This window comes from Hakea prostrata, chromosome 10 (genome assembly GCF_041222555.1).
Source record: "Hakea prostrata isolate BN-2017 chromosome 10, UWA_Hpros_2, whole genome shotgun sequence".
Taxonomy (NCBI): domain Eukaryota; kingdom Viridiplantae; phylum Streptophyta; class Magnoliopsida; order Proteales; family Proteaceae; genus Hakea; species Hakea prostrata.
In genome coordinates, this window is record NC_142609.1 from 44493358 (window position 1) to 44517769 (window position 24412).

Consider the following 24412-nt stretch of genomic DNA (forward strand, 5'->3'; position numbering starts at 1 on the left):
TATTGCAGCATGTAGTTTATGAGCAGCTACTGGAGCAGTTGGGGGACATTTAAAACAATTTGCAGTTTAAAGTTATAGCGTGGATTCTGGTCATGAGCAGCTACTGGAGATTGCATATGAGGATGAGATTAGTGTTAAGTGGAGAGGCTACTGCAGGTTTTAGGCCTGACGTGGGAGACGACAGAGGGAATACACAGAGAACTGCACCTATGGTTACATAATCAGATCCTCCTATAACCACATTAGGTTTACATCCATCTGAGGGGGAAGAAGCTATAATGGTCAGGATGCCACAGAAGCCATAATCCAACCTCCAGGAAGAACCCAGTTTAGTTTTGGTCTGACCATTCTCATGTGAGGACTGAAGGAGATCAAAAGTTATGCTCATGGTGTATTACATATAGGGTTACATGTCATAATGATAAAAGTACACTTATTGCTATAAATAATTATGCATAAGTTCCTGCCCAAATACGAATACTGAAGAAATCTATATGTAATGAACTAGTCCAATAATTTCAGTTCAGATGAAATGGAAGCATATGGCATTGAAACAGTTTAAAAATATGGCTTACTAGGCACTTTCAAAGGAAGAAAAAAATAATCTATGAATAAAAGTTGGATTTATATGTTACATCAAGAAGTAAAAAGGGGAAATGTCACATAAAAAGAAAATTTTGAAAATAATTTACTAGCAAAAGATATAGTAACAAATGACTTGTGGGAGAACTAACTAATATCTCATTGACCAGAATCAGTAGGGTCTTCCTAGTAACAGCTGGGTTTTCCTATTTTAGTGTTGATCATCATACATGGTAGGAGGAAATCAAGAAACAGCCTTAATCCAATAAAGAAGCAACATCGGCCCATCCAATGTTAGTTATCAAACAAACCGAAGGGGCTCTGACGTGAATATACAAAAGCTGAAGCAACTACTTGAACGAGGAGATGCTGGAAGGAGACGGGAAGAAACCATCCAGATGATTGATACATGATAAGATGATTACTCAGAACGAGGCAACAGAAATACGAAGCCTGAATTCTCACGAATGAGGGATGGGCGGGTCAATGTCAGAAATGTCTATCTGTTCCATGGACTTTGATATGTCATCAACTGAAAACGGTATGCTGCATTATAAATGAGAGAAAGTCAGTTACCACAGACCACCACTGCAACAACAGCCAGAAAATGAAGGTCAGAGACAGCTTGATGGTTGATCACATTTCTAACCTTGAATCATCATCCAATAGGAAAGAATTGCTGACAGCATTGTTTGAATCTTCAGTCATCAGCACCCTCATGTTGGATATAACCTAGTCAGAAGCACCAAATAAGACAAATAACCCTAGTCTGGAATATGCAAAATCTTGTTGCTAACTCAAATATTATAATATCTATTGGAATGATGATGATGAACCAAACTGAGTTTAGGTAGTGGTGCCCCTAATAACTTACTTCCGAAGACACACTGTGAGTGCCATACTTATCATCCCAGTACATTGTGCTAATACGGTATAGCTGCTGTATGCTGAGCACCTGTGGATGGGAGATAGAACTGATTGAATTCCAAAGAAAAGGCGCAGGTATACATATGAACAAGTACTCGAGAAAATTCACTCACCGGGCAGAGGTCATGGCTTATTTCATCAAGTGTCTTCTTTGGTTTCTGGTGTATGACCTGAGATAAGTGAAAGTACATTCAGTCATCATCACCAGAGACAGTATTTTCAAGTTTCTCTCACCAAGTAGATCTATTTTGTGTTGTTAGGCAACAAAATTTAGCATTCAAGTACTACAAGAAGAGAAACATACAAGGAACCCAATAGCCTGTCTGATATGTTTGAGCTCATCCCAAGCTGAACCTGCATACTGCAAATTCTTCTCTTTTTAAATACACGAAAGCCAAAAAAAATATTGCCAATAATTAGGATGTCATTAAAGTAAATGTTACCTTGTCAGTTGCCTTATAGCACCAATGTTCCAATTCAGCCAAACCTGCCTTGACATACTCACCATTACTAAATGAGCAGCACTCTCGCCTCAATAGGAGACTGCAACCAAATAAGAGCATGATGGTAAGTTCCTTCATTCCTCACCCCCCCCCCCCCTGCCCCTGAATGTTTGGTGGGGTAACACAGTGGAATGACGAAAAAGGATCTTTTGGGTTTGACCCCATTTAACTTGAAAATAAGGCTTACAAAAGATGAGTTTTTGGGGTAGGCAATCAAGAGTCTCCAGAACGTCCACAAAGGAGAAAATGAATATAGTCACTAACCTGTTGAAGAGCTGCACATTGATGAAAGAAAATATTTGTGTGAACACTTTTCGCACTAAAAATGGAGGCACCTGCGAGAAAGTTAAGCAAAATTTAAATCATAATGAGCATTTAATTAACATTTGTTTGACAAGGGTTCAAGGGACAACTTGGTTCAGAAACCAGGCCACATGATCTATTCGAGGGACACGTTAACTATGCTATCAGTTAAAGCTCTCTTTCCAGTCCATATTTTGGATTCCCAATGAAAAAGAAAAAGAAATGATGAAATTAACAGAACAAGAAGAAACAAACAACTAACATGATTGGATTTCAATGTGCACAAGAAAGTTCCAAGGCTTTTAACAATCCCCTGCCAGTGAGCAATCAAAGCTTGCTGGGCTGCACTACTTGTAGGTGAACGGGATGATCCCTTGACTAAGCTTGCTCTGGATGTTCTTGGTGCCTAATCATCCAATTTATCCATTTAAAACTACATGAGAAGTGATATAATGGGAAGAAATACAACTTCAATGACTAAACGACCACAACAGCATTATATGGCCATGATATTACACTTAAGCATGTAGGGCTGACAAAAGCAATACCTGAATGCATAACCCAAGCAGTGGAGAGATCTCTTTCTTCAAATTATCTCGGATCATCCCATATATTTTTTCTACGTATGCTGTAAGTTGCTGTTTGAAAAGTAAAGCAGGGTACTTCGCTTCAACCTGGCGCAGAGTATCTCCTCCACTAACCACCCCTCCATTGTCAAAAGACAGATTAACACCTTGTGGTGCTCCCCGGAAACTCTAAGAAAGATAAAATTGCAGGACACATATTATCACTCAGAGTTAGCTTTCCTCAAGGCCACAATTTCGCTCATATCGCACCCATTTCTTACCTGAGTCATCCTCCCAAAGAGGGTAGCTGATGACGATCGACGGCGTTGTGGAGCCATACCTGCTGCGCCACTTGCTTTTAATGTACGCTGGAGTAGCAACAACAATGTTGATGCATTGGACAACCAATATGCTAAAACTTCGTTGTTCTCCTGAGTCTTTAATACACAGATAGTTTAGGGTTAAAAACAAAGCCATTGCAATAAACAGAATAAAAAAACATTGCCTGATAAGGAGACAGCTCAAACCTCAATAGCCTGTCCAATTGTCTGGATAATACGGTCAAAAACACTAGTACGTTCCACTTCAAATGACCTCCAGTGAAGAAGACACTTGTAAATGATACAGGAAGCGATTGGTCTGCTGCCAGAGAAACCAAGGTGTTGTGCGATGCACCTAATTAGCAAGTCCTGATTCTCCTGCTGTTTCTCGTTTAGAGATTTCTGTGGTTTCTCTTCTATTTCGGAAGCTTCCTTTGTTGTTGAAGAACCATGCATATGCTGCCACATTGACAGAGAAGATAAACGTAAAACAGAATTCAAATCACAAATTGGGGGGGGGGGGGGGGATATATTAAACATTTGACAGTTATAAAAGAACTCCAACATACAACAGATATCTTGGTCTCGGCGCTCACAAGATGACCACTCTCGGAATGCCTCTGACAGTTATCCAGCAAAAGAAAAGTAAACAAAATATTTGAGAAGTGAGAAACCAATCAAATAACCAAAAGTAGCTTGCATGAGTACCAGAGAAATTGATTTAGAACTTCTTGAAAGGAGCTTGTTATTGGCTGCTAGGGTCAGTGATTGCTGCCGGAGGACTTGATTCTCTGATGTTAGGTTGGTAACCTTCTCTTCAAGCCTAATTGCAAAAGCATCAAAGTCCAACATTAAATTGTGCCAGTTATAAGTGAAGAGTTATGCTGTTTCGATCATGATATACATGCTAGTTCAAAGACAGATGACCCTTTTAATGATGTTTATCTTAGGAAAATAATTATGGGCTACCCAGAAGTGAACTATCAGTACCAGGTGTGGCAATGTAAGCCAGATATTGGAAAATTATGCACTTTAATTTTCTAAGGCATTATAAAAATATCTGTATACCTAATTAGACATTATAAGATAATAAGGAGCAAAATCAAGAAGAGGAATAGGGCAAACTCTAGTTTGCTCACCAGAGAAAAACAAAAATAGGATTCTTGCAACCAACTTCTCCTTTTAATTGTTTCTCTCTTCCTTTATCTTAAGATATTCAGAAATACTTTTTGGTTAGCAGCACCATTAAAGTAAATTGAATCTTTATTTATCCTCGCTTTCTTATAAACACATACACATAGTTATCACAACATGTAGATGAACCAAGGCAGTTGACGCAATGCAACAGTAGTTGTTTAGGTAACTGGATGCACCATTAATGTAAATTGAATCTTTGAGTTATCGCAGCATGTAGATGAACCAAGGCAGTTAACGCAATGCAACAGTAGTTGTTTAGGTAACTGGATGCCAAGGCAGTCACTTAAGTGAGCCTTGACAACTATGCATATACACACGAGCGCGCACACAAAAATTGTGGATGACGCCATGTACTTTTAGTCTTCTAAGTAGTACAGAAAAGGGTTTCCTGAAAGTTGTTCCTTAATTTTGCTAGCTATAACTAGACGAAATCCTGTAATATGCAGTAGCATAATTTTGCAAGGGATGTCAACCAAAATCTTATGAAAAGTTTCCACTTTCCACACTAAGGTTCTCCAAAAACTCCCAGTTTTTGTGATCATCACATTTTCCAAATCAAGTTTTCTAGAAGAATCAGATGTTCCACTTCAAGATCTGAAGTTAATGCATTTATCAGCTATAAAATTCTGCAAAGGAGTGATAAATCAACTCAGATTAAGCCTTAGCCCAAGCAGTGGGGTCAACTATACAATGTTTGTTAAATCATTCCATACTTTGTAGAGCTATATCATCCATTAATCATAAGAAAATCATGTCTTCTCTCTCTTCTTCAACTAACACCATTTTTGGACTTCATATTGTCATTTCAACTCTTAAATTTGCACCCTTCCGTGCCTTCCCATTACTGCAGTCACTGGTCTTCACTCTGCAGACTGAACTATCTCAGATGATCCTGCCACAGATGATACATGTAATTATATCCATCAGTTATTATATTGTCTAAGCCCTCAAATGTGCACAGGCATGTGGACATGCATACATGAACTGGAAATATTAGTTTTCTCTACACAACTATGGGATTCTTATACTTAAGTACTATTTGAAGCATAAGACTAATCACATTTGTAGATTTTCTTCTCCAGAACACAGCTTCAGATGATTATTTGCAAACCAGTTCATTTGATCCTATTTTCAATATGATAAAAGAAGGGTAGATAGTTTATTAATTAGCATTGTAATGGATGACAGAATCATGTACCAATTTCTTTTCCATTTTGGAGATAGCTATAGTAGCATGCTTGTAAAAGCCTGCATATACTGCATAAACGGTTCCAGGTCTAACACACAAAAAATGAACTCTATTAACAGCAAATCAATTATTGGAGGTTACATCATTCTGCGAGGCTTACTCCTTGCACCCCAGATAGGAGCAAAAGGCTTGGATGGTGATATCATGATTATGAAAACAGAAAAATCATAATACCTGCTCAATGATTCCTGAAGTTGAATACCCTTTTTTTTATTTTCTTCTAACTCCTTACATCTTTCTTCACTTGATTCTTGAATTTCAGAATATTTCTTTTCATAATCATCAGCTCTTTGTCTTTCCGAATGCAGCAATGTCTGCATGGCATAAAATCAGGATCAATCTCAACCTAAATTGCAAGACAGTATTCAAATGTTGAAAATGTGAATCTTTGGCACAGAACACATGTCAGCATGTACTCCAGAACAAAAAGAAGCTTAATAAAGTCCTTGCATGCTATAAGTAGGACATGGAATTTGAATCTGATCATACCACTGACTATCATTCCCACAGAGCACACCTTCAGAGGCATGAGACTTTGAAACCAATATACAAAAGAATACATGGTAATGAATGAAGAATGTTTGTTGAGACATTAGACGGAGAGGGATCCTCTGGTCATCATTTATCAAAAGTTTAGTAGCAGCAACAAAATCATTCTCATCGGAACTGTGGAAGGGTAACAAGAAGCAATATTCTACAAGCAATACCAAACTGGAAAGATGAACCAGTTCACCCAGGAGCACGTTTCAAAAACTATGCTTGTGATACGCATTTACACATTTTCAAATGCCCAGCCACCATCTCCACAAACACTTTGTTTGTCCACCCCCCCCCCCCAACTGCTGCCCTTGCGTTGTATATTGCTCTGCCTCCCACTCTGGGTACCGCTCTGCCTGTGTCATCCTACTCCTGCTATTCCAGCACTAACCCTCTTCTTCTCCCCCAATGACGACCTCACCTCACTCCTGCACCCTCTTTCTCTCCAAATCCCAATTTACAGTGTTGGTGCCACTAGTAGGGTTAAGAACTGCATCTCATTCCTAACATGAAGATAGAGCTCATTGTGGGATGGTGTTCACTGGTCAGCAGAATAATGGCATCACATTCCTAATCTGGAGATAAATCTCGATGTGGTTTGATGTTCACTGGTCAGGAGACTCAGGACCCAAACACTCGTGAAAAGGATGCCTTGACAGCTTTGATGGAGGGATGAAGCAAACAAATTCTTTATTTGAATACTTCACATTTCGGCACGAGCACAGAGGACGTCAAGTGACCACTGACTTCCTAATGCAATCTTGGTTCCAATTTCCACTACCCTAATTTTGGGTCCCTATTGGCCTCTTGCACTATAGGCACTGCCCATACATCTCTGGTCATATTCCTCATCTGCTTCCATGGATTAAGAAATGGCTGAAAATAGCTTTCATTAAACCGAAAAGAAGATTAAATGGTATTATTGATTGATAGCTCATTACATTCCTCAAATTTCTGATGGATTTTCTAAAAGGGTAGGTTAGTAAGCCTTTCATTCTCATTCTAGGTTTTTGTCCCTTTATTCATATGGATAGAATATGAGATGAACTTGACTCTAACTGGAAGATAGAGGTAGCCTCCAAAGAGCGTTCATCCCTGCTAGGTCACAAGTAGACTGATAAGACCCTCGATCTGCCCTGGATTAAAGGCTCAAATGAACCTGCAACCAGTTCATGGCAGAACCTGTAACTCACTCACTTTCACGCACGCACACACTGCAATTGAAATGTATACACAGGAAATATAACAGGAAATACTTCGATTAACTTATTAACAGAATGACTCAAACAATATGCAAATACAAGAACTCCCACACCCCGGAGTATCCTATCTCAATCACTCCTAACCTGAGAGGTCCCCTATGAGCACAGCACATCCCCTTTCCCTTACTAGATTCTTCCCCCTCTTGCCTATTATACAACAACAACAAGCCTTGTCCCAACTAAATGGGATCGGCTACATGAATTGTTGCCTTCCAATCAGCTTTGTTCAAGGCCATGCTAAGCTACGCATATCCTTTCTCATCACTTCTTTGAAGGTCATCTTAGGTCTGCCCCTAGCTCTTCTAATTCCTTCAATCTAGATTAAGTCATTTCTCCATACAAGGGCATTTACAGGCCTCTGTTGAATGTGACCGTGCCACCTCAAATGACTTTCTTGAAGCTTATCACTTATTGGAGCTACTCCTAAATCAGATTTAATGTGATCATTCCTTATCTTATCCTTTCTAGTTTTGCCACTCATCCATCTTAACATCTTCATTTCAGCTACAGTAAGTTTATCTATATGATGCTTCTTAACAACCCAACACTCTACACCATACATCATAGTAGGTCGTACAATTGTCCTATAGAATTTTCCTTTGAGCTTTAAAAGATTACATCAATCATACAAGACCCCGGATGCATCTCTCCACTTCATCCATCCTATTTTAATTTATGGGAAACATCATCCTCTATATCACCTTTTTATTTATGATTGAGCCAAGATACCTAATATAGCCCAAAGCAAATCCTGACAAACTAACAAAACCCTCCCTTTCCACGTAGGACAGCATGGGAATGGCTGCACCTAAATGGAATTCACCACCTGCCCCAGATCCTGTCCCTCAACATGTTTGGGAGGGTTTGATCCCCTGCAACTCCTCTACAGTGTCCACCCCCAACTAGTGTCCTAATATAGACCAATGGTGGCAGCGAGTGTTTCAGAAATGAAAAACTGTTGATTCTATGTATTGCAAGACAAATCAGGCTGTAAGAGACTATAGTAACAAAAAATAGGACAGACCAGGAACTAATCTAAAATTAAAAGGATAAGACAGAGAACAGTTCAAACTTTAAGGTGAAATGGTAATGAACATAGTATTGGAACAGTGAGGTCAAGTGTTCTACTTGTAAGAAGTGCATCGGAAAAGTTTCCCAACATTTCTTCTCCATTAGCACTACATATATAATCTATACAAAGAGAACCGGAAAATGTGGATGGAATAAATAAGGAAGAAACTGTGAAAAATACCATGTATATTCAATAAGTCAACAAAAGGTATGAAAAGCAAGCTTGACCACTTCGTTGCTTTGTTGGTGGAGTCCCAACTCCATTGGAGAAGGCTGGCTGAATTGGTTCAACCTCATTGTCACAACCATAATCAATGTCATCATCTGTACAAGGAAAACCCTTATACTCCTACAAATAATTCTTGTTATCCATGCTGAAGTTACCAACCTTGTTATCTAAGGGGTACAGGGCTAAATATACCATGGAAGATGCATATGTGCATCTCTGGTGTAACTTACTTATACACTATTATAGCACCACTTTCACATTTATAACTGGCTAATTAAGATAAATTCTCATGTAATGATTATTCCTCTTGTATTCAAAATAAATGAGATACTGGATATTTTGAAGAATTTGGCATAATCCATACCAACAGAATGGTTGTCTTAAAGATGGAAAAAAGGTATCTTTAGTATGACCAAACAGAATTACCTTCAACTCATCCACTTCTGATGTTAAAGACTCAATTTTTTCAGTATCTTGGACAACAACCGGAGTCTCCTTGATGACAGGCGGTGCTTCTTCAATTTTCTTTAGTGCATTATCTCGTTCCTCAAGAAGCACATTTGTTTCATCAACTTTGGTCTGCATAGCTTGCAATGAATTTTGTAATTTGGCTATCTCCTGTGCTTTCACTTCCTCTAAGTCAGTCTGCATACATATAAAAACCTTGGTAAAAGGCCATGTATGTCAACCATCATATAATCTGAACATAAGTGGTCCACACTCTACAAGGTCAAAAGAGAACAAATGACGAGTGCAAGAACTTTGAATACCACAAATCATTATTTGTTAAACATTGGGGTGAAGTTTACACAAAATACATTACATTGTAGCAATCTTTCATGCAAACAAAGAAAGACCTTGTATGCACAAAATCAATGTTACCCTTAAGCGTTTCTCCAATTGCAAACGCCATGTGAGTTCCTCCACCCGTTTTTCAAGCTTATCCTTCGCTTCTTGAAGTGCACCTGTTTCTTTTGCAGCCTAAACAAAGTTGTAAATGCACATCAGCACTTAAAATTGGCTAAAAGAGGAATTAAGGATGCAAAAAAAGTTTTCAAAGATTCACTTACGAAATGTTGTATCCATAAAAACAGCTTGCACCAAACATTTCATGAATTTGTGTGCAAGTAGACAAAAGCAAAATTGAATCCAGTTCCTATCTTAGATCATCATATGTCAAGTTTTTTATAATGCTTAGAAGATTTTTTTTATGTTATTTACACTGTTAAATGAACAAAAACTACTTCTCTGTTAGATGGAAATGAGCATGATCACAATTAAGATATCAAGCATATATCATACTACCGTATTATTCATCTAGCCACGGAGCACATATTATACTTCCATTCTGACGTTCAACATAATATATCAGTCAGTTTTCTATCTTACAATGCAGTGGATCATACTAAAGATCTTAATGCCAGTGAATGCCCATATGTACAATCATGCCAGTCATAAACACATGACATGCATATTAAAACACCGTTAAGTATGTATATATATATATATATATACACACACACACACTCACACATTTTCGAAGTTAAAACATTACACATAAAAGATAAATCATTGGGCATTATGCTTGCTATGTGCAATGTGAACAATATATGTGCTCCTTTAAGATGTTTGAAAGAATTTTTTTGGCACGAGTTTAGCATGGTAAATGTTGCACTGTAATTACAATTACAAAGTCAGAAGTTTACAGAGTCAACCGAAGGAAAATTATTCTGTTCATTCCAATATTTTAATGAGTTATTACATGGCTAAAGACATTCTACAATTTCGTCTGATCTAACATAGTTTTATTGATTAATACTCGAACAAGTTCACAAGTCAAATTCCCAGGGTATTTATTTGACATTTTTTATTTGCCTCATTACACAAGCTCAATGAACCATAAAGATAAAGTAGCAACAGCAATAAAACAATTCAATCTTCTGGCCAGACATGTAATCAAGCTTGGTTTATGAACAGATGAGTATCCAGAAAATTCCAATCAATTTTATTCTACCCATAAAAGAAATCAATCAAATATGTCATAGATGCACTAATGGATATGCCAACGCTAGAGCCAAGAATTGGTCCTAACCTGATGTCAACAATCTCATGTCTCATTTATTTATTCTATTTGTCTGAAATTTTTTTGGCACAAACATTCAATGATATAAAATAGATATCTGCACAAGGATCACCAATACTAACCATTTTGAGCTTCCTCAGCTCTTTCCTGGCAGTTCTTCCCCTCCATCTGCATTGAGTCACAATCGATGCCTTCCTAAGCTTCTTATAATAGGCTGAAGCTCTATGACAACGCCACCTTGCCTGCAAATTTATCATTATTTTTCCCAGGAGAGAACAAATTCCTTTTAGGGCACTGCAAAGGTCAATTTGGGTCTCCCAAGTTCTCTAGCATCAAGTAAATAACCTGAATAGCAATTGCTCCTTTGGTCTGTTTCCTATATCTGAATTCATTGCGAGCAGCCATTGCCCTTAGACCTGTCTGCACGAGAAGTACGGATAAACGAAGCTGGCTATAAGCCTTTCTGGCATGATATTTGCGTATGTTTTTCTGAATTTTCAGTGTAGCTGCATCCTTTCTCATGAGCTCGTACATGTTGCATGCCAGTCTTCCTACAAGTCATATTGCAAGGATATGATTTTTCCATTGCTTTCTCATGGAGAAGAAAGAAAATATATTGCAGATTTCCATGCCGCAAATTAACATGACTTAGGCCAAGCTGATGAAATAAAAACATGTTCTCCTATTTACCTTATCAACCAACAAACCAATGAAAATCAGTTCACTGCATGTTTCAGCGAACCTAGAGTCATCTTTTAAAGATTTTTCAGATTACTCACCTCTGCACCAACACTGTATACAAATTGAAGCCCTCTGCAATGCAACAAACTGCTTCCTAGCAATATATGTTCGAACCTTCCGCTGAATAGTTTTAGCAGCAACACTAAGAACCTCAGCTCTCCGTGCATCTAGCTCAGCCATCTGGCCAACTCTTAGGAAAACCTTAGTTTTTCCTATCTGCAAAACCATATATTAGTCCTCTAAATGAGAAAAATGACTGACATGGACTTGATATCAACGAATGGGAAAATAAGAAGAGAAAGAACAGAATGGTCTATGTTTGTTTTGATTACAGGGCATAGAACTAGTAGGTCCTTCTTAATCCTATAGAGCTGAATGAAACATGAATAGGTGCTGCTCTGCTAGAATATCTAATTTACGTTTCCTAAGCATATGCCCTGAAGGCAATTAAACATATAGAGAATTTAGCTTTACATACCATGTGAAATGTTAGTCATAGTACCTGTGAACCAGTAAGATTCATCTTTTCCAGTATCTTCTTACAAGCAACCTTTTCGTCATAGCTGTATAGGAAAAAGAAAAGTTAGACAAGAGAGCTAATTCTATGAGCATATGAAGACAAGAAGACATCAAGTGAGCAACTTCGAATACCCTGCAAGGCACAAACAAACTCTCACACAATCTACAGTGGAAGCTATATAGTGGGTACTTACTTCCCTTCCAAGACCTCTGGTGCAAGAATGCCGAACCGATTGAGAAATTCAAAAAATGTACGGCGAGTAGGGTATCCTGCACAACTGATTCTGATAGCCTCCAAAACACCCTACATGAAGTCAATTAAACATTCAAGGGACAGAAACCAATGAAAAAGGATATTTGCTTGAATAAAGCAACTAACGATTGCTTGATTTCAAATGATACTCACACCACATCGTAATTGCTGCATGACATTGACATTCTCAAATATGGCAGGTTTGAGAAGATTGTTTGGCTTCACACATCTAACGTAGTGAGGTTCGGTTGAATTCAGTGTCTCCATCAATTGCTGAAGTTGCAGCTGCATCAGTCAGATTCTACCATGATTAGATATTAACTCTATCACTTGGTAAGAAGGATCTAAGATTGGTACAAAGACCTCATGTGAATGATGAATGCTTTGATGCCTTTACTAAACATAAATTACTTTTGGTAGACTCTGCCTTATCAACCAGATCAAATAAGAAGAAGTACCTTAAAGCGAGAACCAATGGAAGAGAACTTGGAAGATTTGGTTGTCTCCTCTGGGATCACAGGGAACAAACCTGCTACAAAAGGACATTTGGATGCACTCAACAAGTCTTGATGCTCAGGCACAACATAGTCTTTATTTTTGTCTAGAAATAAATCAGACTGATACAACACCTGAAAAGAAATATGTAGCACTAAGATATTTAGATGTAACAAAAAACTCATATGAAAAGCATTTGATAAAGCATCAGTCAAACTCACATCTCCAGCATAGTGTGCAATGGTGAAATCTGTACGGGAGAGTTTTGGCTTGATGAAGCGTTTATGATTCTTGAATGTTTGATAAAGCTTCTGAGAAAAGGTTTCATGTGTAGATTTTGGAAACATACTGGAAAATATAATAAGTGAAACAGATTAAACTTGATTCAGGCATGAAGAAGAAGTCACAGCAACATCTTATTTGACCTAATCTTTCTATGAAAAAATGACCATGATTAGAGGTTCAATTCATTCAAGAATTCTAGAGAAAAGTGAATCAGAAGAAACATGACATACCAGGCTTCATCTAGGAGAGCAATAATTCCTCCAGGTTTCTGTAAATGAAAAGACGTAATTAAGTTCCATACAGGTAACAGTACGCAAGTGCGTAAAACAAAAGTAAAGTTCACCCAGAATTAATACTTGAATTTAAAGAATTGTATGCTACCTGACAATAAGGAAAATCAGCATCCAATAAAATGGAACCTGGCTGAAGGCTATCATATTCCTCATAAAGTTATTATTTCCCTAGAACAACTCAGTAGAGTATTTAAGACCATGACTTACAAACTTCCAGATAAATCAGAACTTCAGAACATAAGAAAAAAAGAGCTGTTAAGATATGTACCCCACAAGGGTATTTTAAGGGTTTCATCATAGGTTGACTCATATTTTATGGCCAAAGCTTCAAGAATAAAGAAGAACTGCTTAAATTTTTTTTTCTTTGGATGCATAAAAATATATTGCCAAAGAACAGCTCCAAAGAGGAAACAAGAGGGAAAGAGGAGGGGGAAACTACATTAGGAAGCTAACAGTAACAGCAATGCAAAACAGAGACATCTAAACCCAGGTAGAAACGATGTGTCTATTCTTTGGGGAATCAACAAGGGATTTGTGGGATAGAGAGGTAATCTGGGAACTGACATCTCTATGGATGGTCGTCTAAATCAGGTTTTGGGACGAGATTTGGAGGTCCATCGGCGTAAGGCACACTACAACCAAATGTGAGATATGGTGGCACTAAAAACCAGCTTCCCGATGGAGTCAGCAACAGAAGATCCCTTGAAGGTGTTGAAAAACTATCCACAATCACAATCAAAGTGGAGCTGGCATCTATTATGAAACCAGATGGAGGAGACGGCAAGGTTCCAAATGGACAAAGATAAGGGGCAAGAGAAGAAGAGGTGAGCGGTGTCTTCGGTTGCATAAGATGCAGTGAAGGGGAAGAAGGTAGATATGATGGCGGGAAAGAAAAGGATTGGGCGGAAAGGCAGTGGAAGAGAACTCTCTAGGGGGTAAAGGAGTGACAACGGATGGAGCCTTTGAACTTGACAAGGTTGGACCAATGGATTTTAGGGGCGGAGGGGAGCACTAGGTTCCAAGCTGAAGAGGTCAAGAAGAGACCATTCCTCGAGGGGAGTCAGATAACGGTGTCAAGTGGGGAGGAGTGGGGGAGAGAGGGGGGAAGGCAGACAAAATGGCCGTGAGGGAGAGAGGGGAGGGGAGGGAGGGGACTAGAAAGCAGAAGAATGGAAATTGGAAAGGGGTATTGTTGGGGATGCCCAATGAGAAAACAGATCTGCGACCCATATGATGGTAAACAATACCCAAAGGGTGCCAAGGGTCAAGCCAATAGATGATGTTCCCCACTCGAGATTTGGAAGGAGATAGATTGAAGGGCCAAAGGCCAAAGCTAGAGGAGCTTATGCCAAACCCAAGAGAGGTTGGGAGGCAGGGGCAATCCAAAGGGAAATTTCTTTAAGAAGGTAAGAGCACAACCACTTGACCCAGATGGAGTCATGTTTTGAGGTGACTTTCTACATTAGATTGAGGAGGCCCACAATATTGTAGTCTTATATCCTGCGAACGCCTAGGCATCCTTCATCTCCAAGGTGGCAGATGGACGACCAATTGGTGGGACGAACGAATCTGTGGGTTTCCTTGCCCTTCCAAAGGAAGCTAGAGAAAAAGACCTCCATGGCATGGATGATGCTCTTGGGGAGCACAAAGATGCCACACCAATTTGTGGAAGTATTCCTAACTCTGTCTTTGAAATTTTTTTATTTCCTTCCTCACATTCCCTTTTCTCCCGTTCCTTGTGGGAGAAAGCCATTGTCTCCATTTGGCCCCACTCTAGACATTTGTTTGGGTTTTTTAGGGATTTGGTTTGGTTCTCGAGGCACTTCTTCAGTACTACCATTTGTGATAAAGTTGGAAAATTGGAGTTCAATGCATTAATCTCTCACTTGTGGTGGGAGTGAAATCTCTGAAGATGGTCCTCCAAATCTAGATCTATAGACACAATTTGGAGATATTTCTGGGAGACATCAATGCTTTCCCCACCTCACCCAATTCGTGACACCCCAAGGAACAGGACTATTGTTGTTTCCTAGGGTTTTGGTTCTTCTTAGTTCTTATTTGTTGAGATTTGTGCAAGTTATGGAGATGCTGCCTTGGTGCGCAAGTCTTGGAATTGCTACCTTGGTGCACAAGTTTTGGAGTTGTAGACTAGAGTTTCATTTTAGGATACTTTCTATTTTAGTTGCTTTGTATTCTGGGTACTTTCTATTTTTCTTATTGCTTGGTTGACAAGTAATCTCCATATAATAATTTCATTTTTAGTAGATTTGGGAGATTATATGCAATATGTAATTTTTTTAATTTTTTTTGCAGTAACTAAGTTTAGTAAACTTTCTTAAACTAAGACTTGATTTTACATTATAAATAAAGTACCAAGGGAAAGCAAAAATATACATGCAAGCTCTCTCCATCTTCTCTTCTTCTTCTATTCTTCTTTTCCTTTTTGAACTTCCTTTTAGTCCCTAAGCTAATTATAGTTGTTGAAATTCTAACATGGAATTAGAGCAAGTCTAGTCAGCCTAGGGAAATTCTAACATGGTATTCAGTTTTTCTTCTTTTTTCTTTGACAACTTATGAAGAGATCTCAACCTATCCAATGGTACTACAGAAGACCCAAAATTAATGGTATCAAATACAGTACTACATTAATTTTCATAATGGTTACTGATTATTTTGGTCTTGTGTGTAAAACATCTGTCAAGGACTTAGTTATTTTTTTTTGGATGAATAAATAATATATTAAAAGCACAAGCAACACAACAAGGGAAGGTTACAAAGGAGCCAAACGAGAGGGGGGGAGCACAAAGCTCAAGAGGGTGAGATAAGAGGGCTACTAAGACCCCATAAACTAACAATTAACCTATTTCTGGGGTTGTCAACAACAGGGGGATGGGGAAGGGAAACCAATCTAACAAATACATCAAAGTAGATGGCTTTTCAAATCTGGTCTAGGGATCGAGATTTGGAAGTCCATCTTCTAAGGTTATGCTCCCACCAAACATGATGGATGGAGGCACCAAAGACTAGCTTGCCTAGGCGATCGCAAATGGAGTGACCGGCGAAAGTCCAATCACGAACAAACCCATGTGAGCGTCTCGAGCGGGGCCAAATGGATGCAAGGGCTCTGTCCCACACGAGATAGGAGAATGGGCAAGTGAAGAGAAGGTGGTCAATGTCCTATGAACCACTCCAACAAAAGGGTGCAGCACGGGTTGGTGGGAATATGGCGGCTAGTGAGGAAGGATTGGGTGGGGAGGGCATGATTAAGAGATCTCCAAAGGGTGAGGGCATGACGGGGAATGTGGCCTTTAAACCAACCAAATGGGGACCAGGGGACAAGGGGATGAAGGGAGCGGAGGATGTGGTAAAGGATTTGGAGGGCATGGGGTCCAAATGGTGGTATCTCAGGGCAGGTTAAGGATAGGAGGGAGAGCATTCCAAACATGTATGAGACTAGGGTGGGGTAAAGGGGACCAAGCCCCATTAGAGATAAAGATGTCAAGGGTGGCGGTCTTGGGTATACGAGTCTCATAGGCGGTGCGGGGGCCGAGAAGGGACTTAGTTTTATTCTTCCGAAAAGGGGGAAAAAAGCACTGAAATATGAAAACGCCCAAAGATGAGGGGAGGATATACAAGGAAGGAGGGAATCCAGCTTTTTAACGATATTTTAGTGTCAAATATACAAGACATACCTGCTTCTCATCTTTTATGTTGCTAGTTTCTTTATTTTGCTTTGTCACAGATATAGTAGTACAAGATATTAAATAGATTGGAGTTCTCATTTATTAATATATCAAGCATAGCATTCAAGCATACCCACAGACAGAGTTCTTTAGATAGAGATCAACTGCTTAGAATTTTCAAAACCAAAACACGTTAGTGTAATTTTGTATGATATACACTGATGTAATATAAAACAGGTCACTTTCTACTGACAGTAATGAAGAAACAAAAAGAGAGATTTGGGACGGGGGTCGCAAAACCTTCTCAATAAGGTCCAAGACATCTTGGTTATCAACAAATTCTATGTAGCTCCAATCAATTTCCTCCTTTGTGTACTCTTCCTGCTCCATCTTGAATACATGCTGAAAAATATTAAGAACACTATTAGATTATAGGAAACACTGGACCAATGATGAATTGACGAAGTATGATCCAATCCAATATTAACCTGGTTAAAATGTTGTTGCAGTTTTTCATTTGTGAAATTAATACAGAACTGCTCAAAACTGCAAAACATGAAGTATGGGAACTCATGTAACACAAATCATGAGAGCCAAATAAACGAAGAAATATGCAAATCTTCACCAATATATGTTTCTGGTAATCAGAAGTCACCTGTTAGTCTTGAAGCTTTCAAAACCATAGATATCAAGAACACCAATGAGAGATTTCGAGTTAGGATCTTGCCCAATTGAGTTATTAATTGTATCAACCAACCTGTATATGATCAGAAACACCCTAGATCCTTAGCACATTCATATTTCTACTTTGGATTAATTCATGAGATCCAAGACCATAGAAGTGCAGACATTGGGATATGAGTCAGCAAGTTACCAGTCAAACAAACGAGAATATATTGTCTTTGCTAAGCCATCCCTGCTAATTGTTGCAGCATGAGGATCAAGGCTTCTTTTTATGACTTCCTCTGGGGTGATCATAACACGTTTACAGAGTGCATCTTCAAGGGCCTCAGCATCACACCTGAAATAATGATAAAAATGAACATACAGTGACCAGCACATCAAAAGAATCAAATAAAACTCTAAAGGTTATGTTAGAACACTAATCATACATGAGAAGTTCAGCAGTCATTTGATGATGAAATTTGGCCTTTTCATCTTTTAAAACAGATGAATCAATCTCCTTCCCCTTTGCAAACTCAAGATTACCCAGATGAAGAATTGCAGCAACAACTCGGAAAATTGCATCCTGGAAAGGAGTGAGAATTAAAGCTAGGAGAAGTTTCTTTCCAGTTTCAAGCCATAAATTAATAGAAAGATGCTATCTAAGAACTTCCTAATAAAGGGCAATACCTGTTGTTTCTCACTTATTCCAACAACATCCATAGCTCTTCTAGTGGCAAGATATTCATGTGCATCATTTATACCAACAAGGTCATAACAATTCGATTGATTGAGATAGTGAAATGATTTAGGATTTCCCAATTTATATTTTTCAACAACCTGAAAATTAAAAACTTCGAATCATGGTCCCTTAAAATTGCATATCATAAATATGCACCAATGAAATAGAAACCAAGTCAACAACCACTATTCAAAGAAAATGACATTGACCTCAGCTGGTGCTGCACAGAGAAGGTAAAAACAGTGATAGTTGCGTTCAGGATCAGAAATTTGGCAAACACGTGATCTCTCAAGAAGGTAGGTTCTTATAGCTGCTCCTGATATCCTTCCACTCTTATCAAATTGGATCTCAACAAATTTACCAAATCGGCTGCAACCATTTTATATAAGGAAACATTGATTATTGGAATACAGTAAACAAATTCCAGCAAATTTACCAATCTAGCATGCATAAGTAACCGGATGTAGCTTATTCCATCAATATTATTTTCCTTTTTGCTAACAACTGCATATCAGAATCGGAAAAAGAAAGAGGAGCTTTGGGTACAGGATTTGTAATCCAAAAAGCTCCTTATTTTAAAAATCTGAAGAGTTTGAGCACACACAATTCCAGAGAAAACACAAAGCACAAAAGATAGGATCAAGTTCTTCCAAGTGTCAATAAACCCTTCATGAAGAGGATAACATTCGTTTCCACAGCCACATCCAGATAAGCTTATCTATGTTATCCACCATTTTGAGCCACGTGGACAGTTATTTTTGGCCAACCAACCTTTTAATTAGTTGTTACCCATATCATTAGCCATGTTTCAAACTACAGGCTCAAATACAGATCAATTTCCAGTTCACATAAATCCTCATATTTTCAGCCATTCATGTATATGTTCACATGCCCTCCAATAGTCACTTTTTTTTTAAGTTTCTCTTCCACATAGCAAACTTCTTCTGCAGTGAAATTTGATGTGTAGCAAAAGACCATAGGGTTTACTGGTGCAAAAATTTGGGGTTCAACACAATCTGCTACATGACAGAAGTTGTAACAGAAGAATCCCAGAATATTGACTGCCTTACATATTTATATGAATGCATCAGTATCTGATACATGACACATCAGTCTAACTTGATTCAGAGCTAAATGAGACATGGTATGCAAAGACAGAAACAAAACATAAAAATTATCTTGTAGCATGAATAAAATGGTAGTGCACCTGGAATTGTTATTTCTGACAGTTTTTGCATTGCCAAAAGCTTCAAGAACTGGATTTGACTGCAGTTGTATCAGTTAGCACAAGAATCTGAACCTAATGCATATGTGTAAGTTATAAATGGAAAACTGATCATAACATTAAGCTACTAAACCATCTTACTTCTAAAACTTGCTGTTCAACGGTCCTTCCTTCGGTGGCTACACGGCCACCCAAATAGGCGAGATAACGCATGAGCATCTTTGTCGTCTCAGTCTTACCTGCTCCACTTTCACCACTTACTAGAATGGAGTTGCTTTTCCCCTCATTGATCATTGCCCTGTTTGCAGTGAGTCCAGCAACAAATTATGAACAATCATTATTTAAGACAAATCGTTTACCAATAACAGTAAAATCACCTGTATGAGACATCTGCAACTGCAAAAACATGAGGGCTTAGTTCTCCAAATGGTGCTCCTTTATATTGTTGCATCATGTGTGCATCATAGATATGAGGCAATCGTTGGAAAGGATTAATTGCAATAAGAATGTTTCCAGTATAAGTCTGCAATTAATTAGGACATCAATGTTACAGAACAAAAAAATTGTTGCAACAAATAACATAAAAAGTGGTGCAATGCAGGACAAACAGAAGCTCAAGATGAACATGATGAAGAATATACATAGATTTCATTAAGTTCATATCTAGTCGCCAAGTTCTGCAGTACTCCAGGCTCATGCAAATAAGATAGTTTTGTCATGTCATCAACTCCACCAGCAGGGGCTTCCATATCCTTTGGGTATATTTTTGACAACATTGCAACAACCTAACAAAAAGAAAGTGTGAGAATTTCATGATGCTGCATAGAATAACATGCAAAAGTAAAGCCAACATTGTTTCGGTGGATAAGACAAAAGCAGCGAATGAGGAAAAATGGAACACTAAATTTTTCAACTTCACAATATGTTTTTAATTCGTTCATAAGTGACTGCAGAATATTGGTTCTATTTTGTTTTATCATTATCAATTTTCTATAAAGATAAGGCAGAAATTGAGGATATGAGATAACTAGAACAAAAATGAAGTACATGGAATGTAACATTGGTTATGCTAGGACAGATAATGAGGTGGTGATAATAAATGAGAGTGAGCTTCTGCTAAGTGATTATTTTAAGTATCTTAAGAAGTTAATACAGAGTATAATGTCTCACAAAGAATTCAAATAGAATGCATGAAGTGGAGATTTACATCTGTGAGTGTTGTGGGCTTGGTGTATTTCTCTAGAAGTTCAAGGAAATTTACATGACAGTCGTACAACTGGCTACAATGTATGGTGTCAGATGCAGGGCAGTGGGCATTTTAGAAGCGTCATATAGATAATTCAGCATAGTGAATATTGAAATGGAAGATTAGCAAAACTAAACAGGATAAGTAATGAATTGAGCTGATTTGAGAGTGGCTATGCCATATGATAAGCTACGAGAAAGTCGTTGAGCTAGGATGGTCATGTTGAGGCCTCTAGATGCCCGAACACAAAGAAATGATTTGATTTGGATTGAGGGAACAAAAAGTATGAGGAGAAGACCTCAAACAACCTCAAGAGAAGTGGTGAGAAAATGCATGCATGCGTAGTCCTTGTATCAAGTATGACCTTGAATGAGCTGGTCGGGAGCCAAGGATCCATGTAGGCAACTCCATCTAGTTGGGATAAGTTGAGTTGTAGTTGTATGCATCCAAAACCTGATCATGCTGTGCAGGCACACACACACGAGTGGGAAAGAGAGAGGACGAATTGGGGGCAAAGATTAAAATCACTGATGGTAAGCCACTAAAAACTTCAAACAAACATATAAACGATTTTACTCCAAATATCACACATTCTCCCCTCTCTCATACTACAAAGTAAATGCACACAAGAAACAGGGACAGCCCCTATATGGACAAAGTTCCATCAATGAAGGGAAGCAAAAGTGGGGGAGTCATCAAGGACATGGACAACTCAAATTGAACGCCAAATGATGCTAGGACTCCTTAGGATGAAGAAAGGATATGGTATAAGTGACAAATCAAAGAGAATGAATCAAGGAAATATTTAACATCAACACTCATTTTCTATTAGAGTTGGTTAGGGAGTTGCTCCCATAAGTGATAAGCTTCGGGAAAGTCGTTTGTGGTGGCATGGCCATGTTCAACGGAGACCTATAAATGCCCCTGTACGGAGAAGTGATATAATCCAGATTGAAGGAACTAGAAGAGCTAGGGGTAGACCTAAGATAACCTTAAGAGAAGTGGTGAGAAAGGATATGCATAGTTTAGGCCTTGTATCTAGCATGGCCTCAAACAGAACAGATTGGAAGGCAAGAATCCATGTAGCCGACCCCATTTAGTTGGGACAAGGCTTATTGTTGTTGTTGTTGTTGTTGTTACTCATTTTCTATTCATCAAGAAAGAAAAAAAGAAAAATATGCACTTGCTAGTCCATTGTAGGTTAGCAAGTAGAATAACCATTGACTTTCCTCAAGTTGGTCCAGTCAAATACAGAAGACATGTGCATAAAATTTGTTTTGTTTGTAACATCGTTGTAATCTTCATTTTTCAGCCCAGTTGATTTAAAATAAGAAGTTGAATACATAATAAAAAAATAAAAAATAAACAAAGGAACCCTACATACCGTCTTTCCATTACTGGCCTGGATCTCAACATTCTGACCAGTGATTTTTGTTACTTGTCCATCAACCCAAGCTAATGCTGGGTCTTCAGCCCATACATGAGAACCTACGATAATGTTCACCGGTGTACCCTGCAGTAAATAAGGTCAACATAAGTGCTAGGACTATTAAACAGGAATGAATTTCAAAAATGTTACCGGATAGAACAATTAATATGATCTAAAACGACTATGATTGCACCAGTATACCAACACAAAATATGAGGTTTCAAGTGAACAATAAGTTGAGAAACTTCAAACTTAGCTCATTTTATTTCCCTTTCTTTAATTAGCCAGGCCTGCTAACTGTGAGGTCCTGATCATTCCCAACTGAGTTACTACCCCCTTGGGGCTTAGCCCAAAAGTTAATAACTGATTCCAATCCGTCTGAGAGACCCCACCTCATGAAATTCTAATTACCTGTAACATATGAACTTTGATTTGTAATGCTTTGATCTACATCTTCCAGTTTTCTCCACAACCAAATTTAATGCTATATCTTTTACACCTAATAATTTTTATTTTTATTTTTTTAGTTTCTTCTCTGACTTGTCTCTGTTTCGAGTTCTACTTGAGTTTGTTGTGCGCTCCAATCTAGGTCCTAGAGTGTGTAATTCTCTAAACACATGAGGCATTCTCTTGACAAACGAATATTTTGACACTTAAATTAAGATAAATTATATATAGATGACCATATCATTTCCATCTTAAAATTTGTTTGAAGTGGTCAAGGATTGCATTATATTTTGTACTGCTGCATAGCCAGTATTAATTCCTTTTTTCTGAACAAGAGACAATATTAATTCACCTTTTTACATAATGGCTTCACAGTCACAGTTAACAGTTGCCATAAATCTAAAATGTGACACGAACAGTGGGTCTAAATTTATTCATCAAGTCCTTCGATGTTTCTAATAATAGAAAAAATGTAAGTATGAGAACAAGTATCACTCAATGAAGTTCAAGGAATTCTCAATCATTTTGCAACTGATTATGGGATTTTCATCATTCAGCTCAAATTTGATCCACCCTATGACAATTTAAGTCCATGGCATTTGCTCGGAGAAACAATACTGAATTATTTTAGCCGAATTCAATCAACTATTGGTGGGGCCATCATATCAAAGCAAAAAACTAAATAAATCACATATAAAACGTAAACATACCATTCTGTGCTTCAATAAAAAGGTAGAATACGTATGGTTCTTTGACCGAACAGATTAAGCCTCAATTGAAGTTAAATCTCGAACAATCAGCTCCTCTGATCGATGTATTCATCCGGAAAACCTTCTTCCATGCATTTACTATCAACATCAACGAGCATCTCCATAGAAGCAACAATAAACCAACCCCGTTACGTATAGACTCCCGACCGACCAGTTTTAAACCTCAAATAAAGTTAGATCCCGCAGATTCAACTCTTCGGATTTAGCTTCTTCTCATGGATCAACCCAGCCTCCGCTAACACACTCCTCGTAAGACACCGTTTCCAATCAACATTTCCAAGCATTTCCACAGAAAAAATCATAAACCAACTCGATGTTGAATCAGATTCCGTCAGATAACCTCGTTTACGTCTAGATTTCGAGAACCTGACAAGGAAACCAGGCGAAACGAGGAGTATTCTACGGGAAAAATGCCCCTTGGGGCACCTAAATTTTTTGGTCAATCGATTCTGGTTTGTTTTTCTTCCCTTGTCTCTCCTGGTTTCGTATCTTTCAGTTGGTGGAGATAACATTGCTTAAATGACCTTGAAATTCGGTTCCTTCGATTTCGCAATTTCTAACTGTTTGGTATCTGCAAATACCCTTTGCCAAAATTTGTAGGAGATTGGTGGCTGCTAATCAAGTCTTCTTCCTCTCCTTCTCCAGTCTCGAATCTTTGCCACGCAGCTCTCTAACTTTAGCAGAACTTTTGGCGGAAATTTTTCAAAATCGAGCTTTTCAATCCTATCCGTTGTTTGGCAACTTTTCTTTCTTTCTATCGTCGTTCGAACGGCCTCACCGTCCCTCCCTACA

General features: G+C 38.3%; 1 protein-coding gene across 1 annotated transcript; it reads right to left on the reverse strand.

Annotated features, from left to right (window-relative positions):
- Window positions 1–487: 487 nt before the first annotated feature.
- LOC149003332 (myosin-11-like) lies at window positions 488–24412 on the reverse strand. The gene is given in 39 exon segments (XM_089138925.1): window positions 488–1060; window positions 1062–1128; window positions 1232–1314; window positions 1457–1537; window positions 1623–1679; window positions 1814–1870; window positions 1953–2052; window positions 2277–2347; window positions 2578–2721; window positions 2864–3070; window positions 3163–3318; window positions 3409–3660; window positions 3771–3821; window positions 3910–4024; window positions 5822–5961; window positions 9173–9391; window positions 9629–9727; window positions 10952–11071; window positions 11175–11380; window positions 11609–11786; window positions 12073–12133; window positions 12284–12393; window positions 12496–12627; window positions 12801–12971; window positions 13059–13185; window positions 13353–13390; window positions 17399–17500; window positions 17587–17644; window positions 17754–17855; window positions 17973–18119; window positions 18211–18347; window positions 18452–18601; window positions 18713–18872; window positions 19711–19769; window positions 19870–20026; window positions 20106–20251; window positions 20370–20513; window positions 22359–22487; window positions 23561–24412. Coding segments are annotated over 39 exon segments (4593 nt in total). The 5' UTR covers window positions 23564–24412; the 3' UTR covers window positions 488–1003.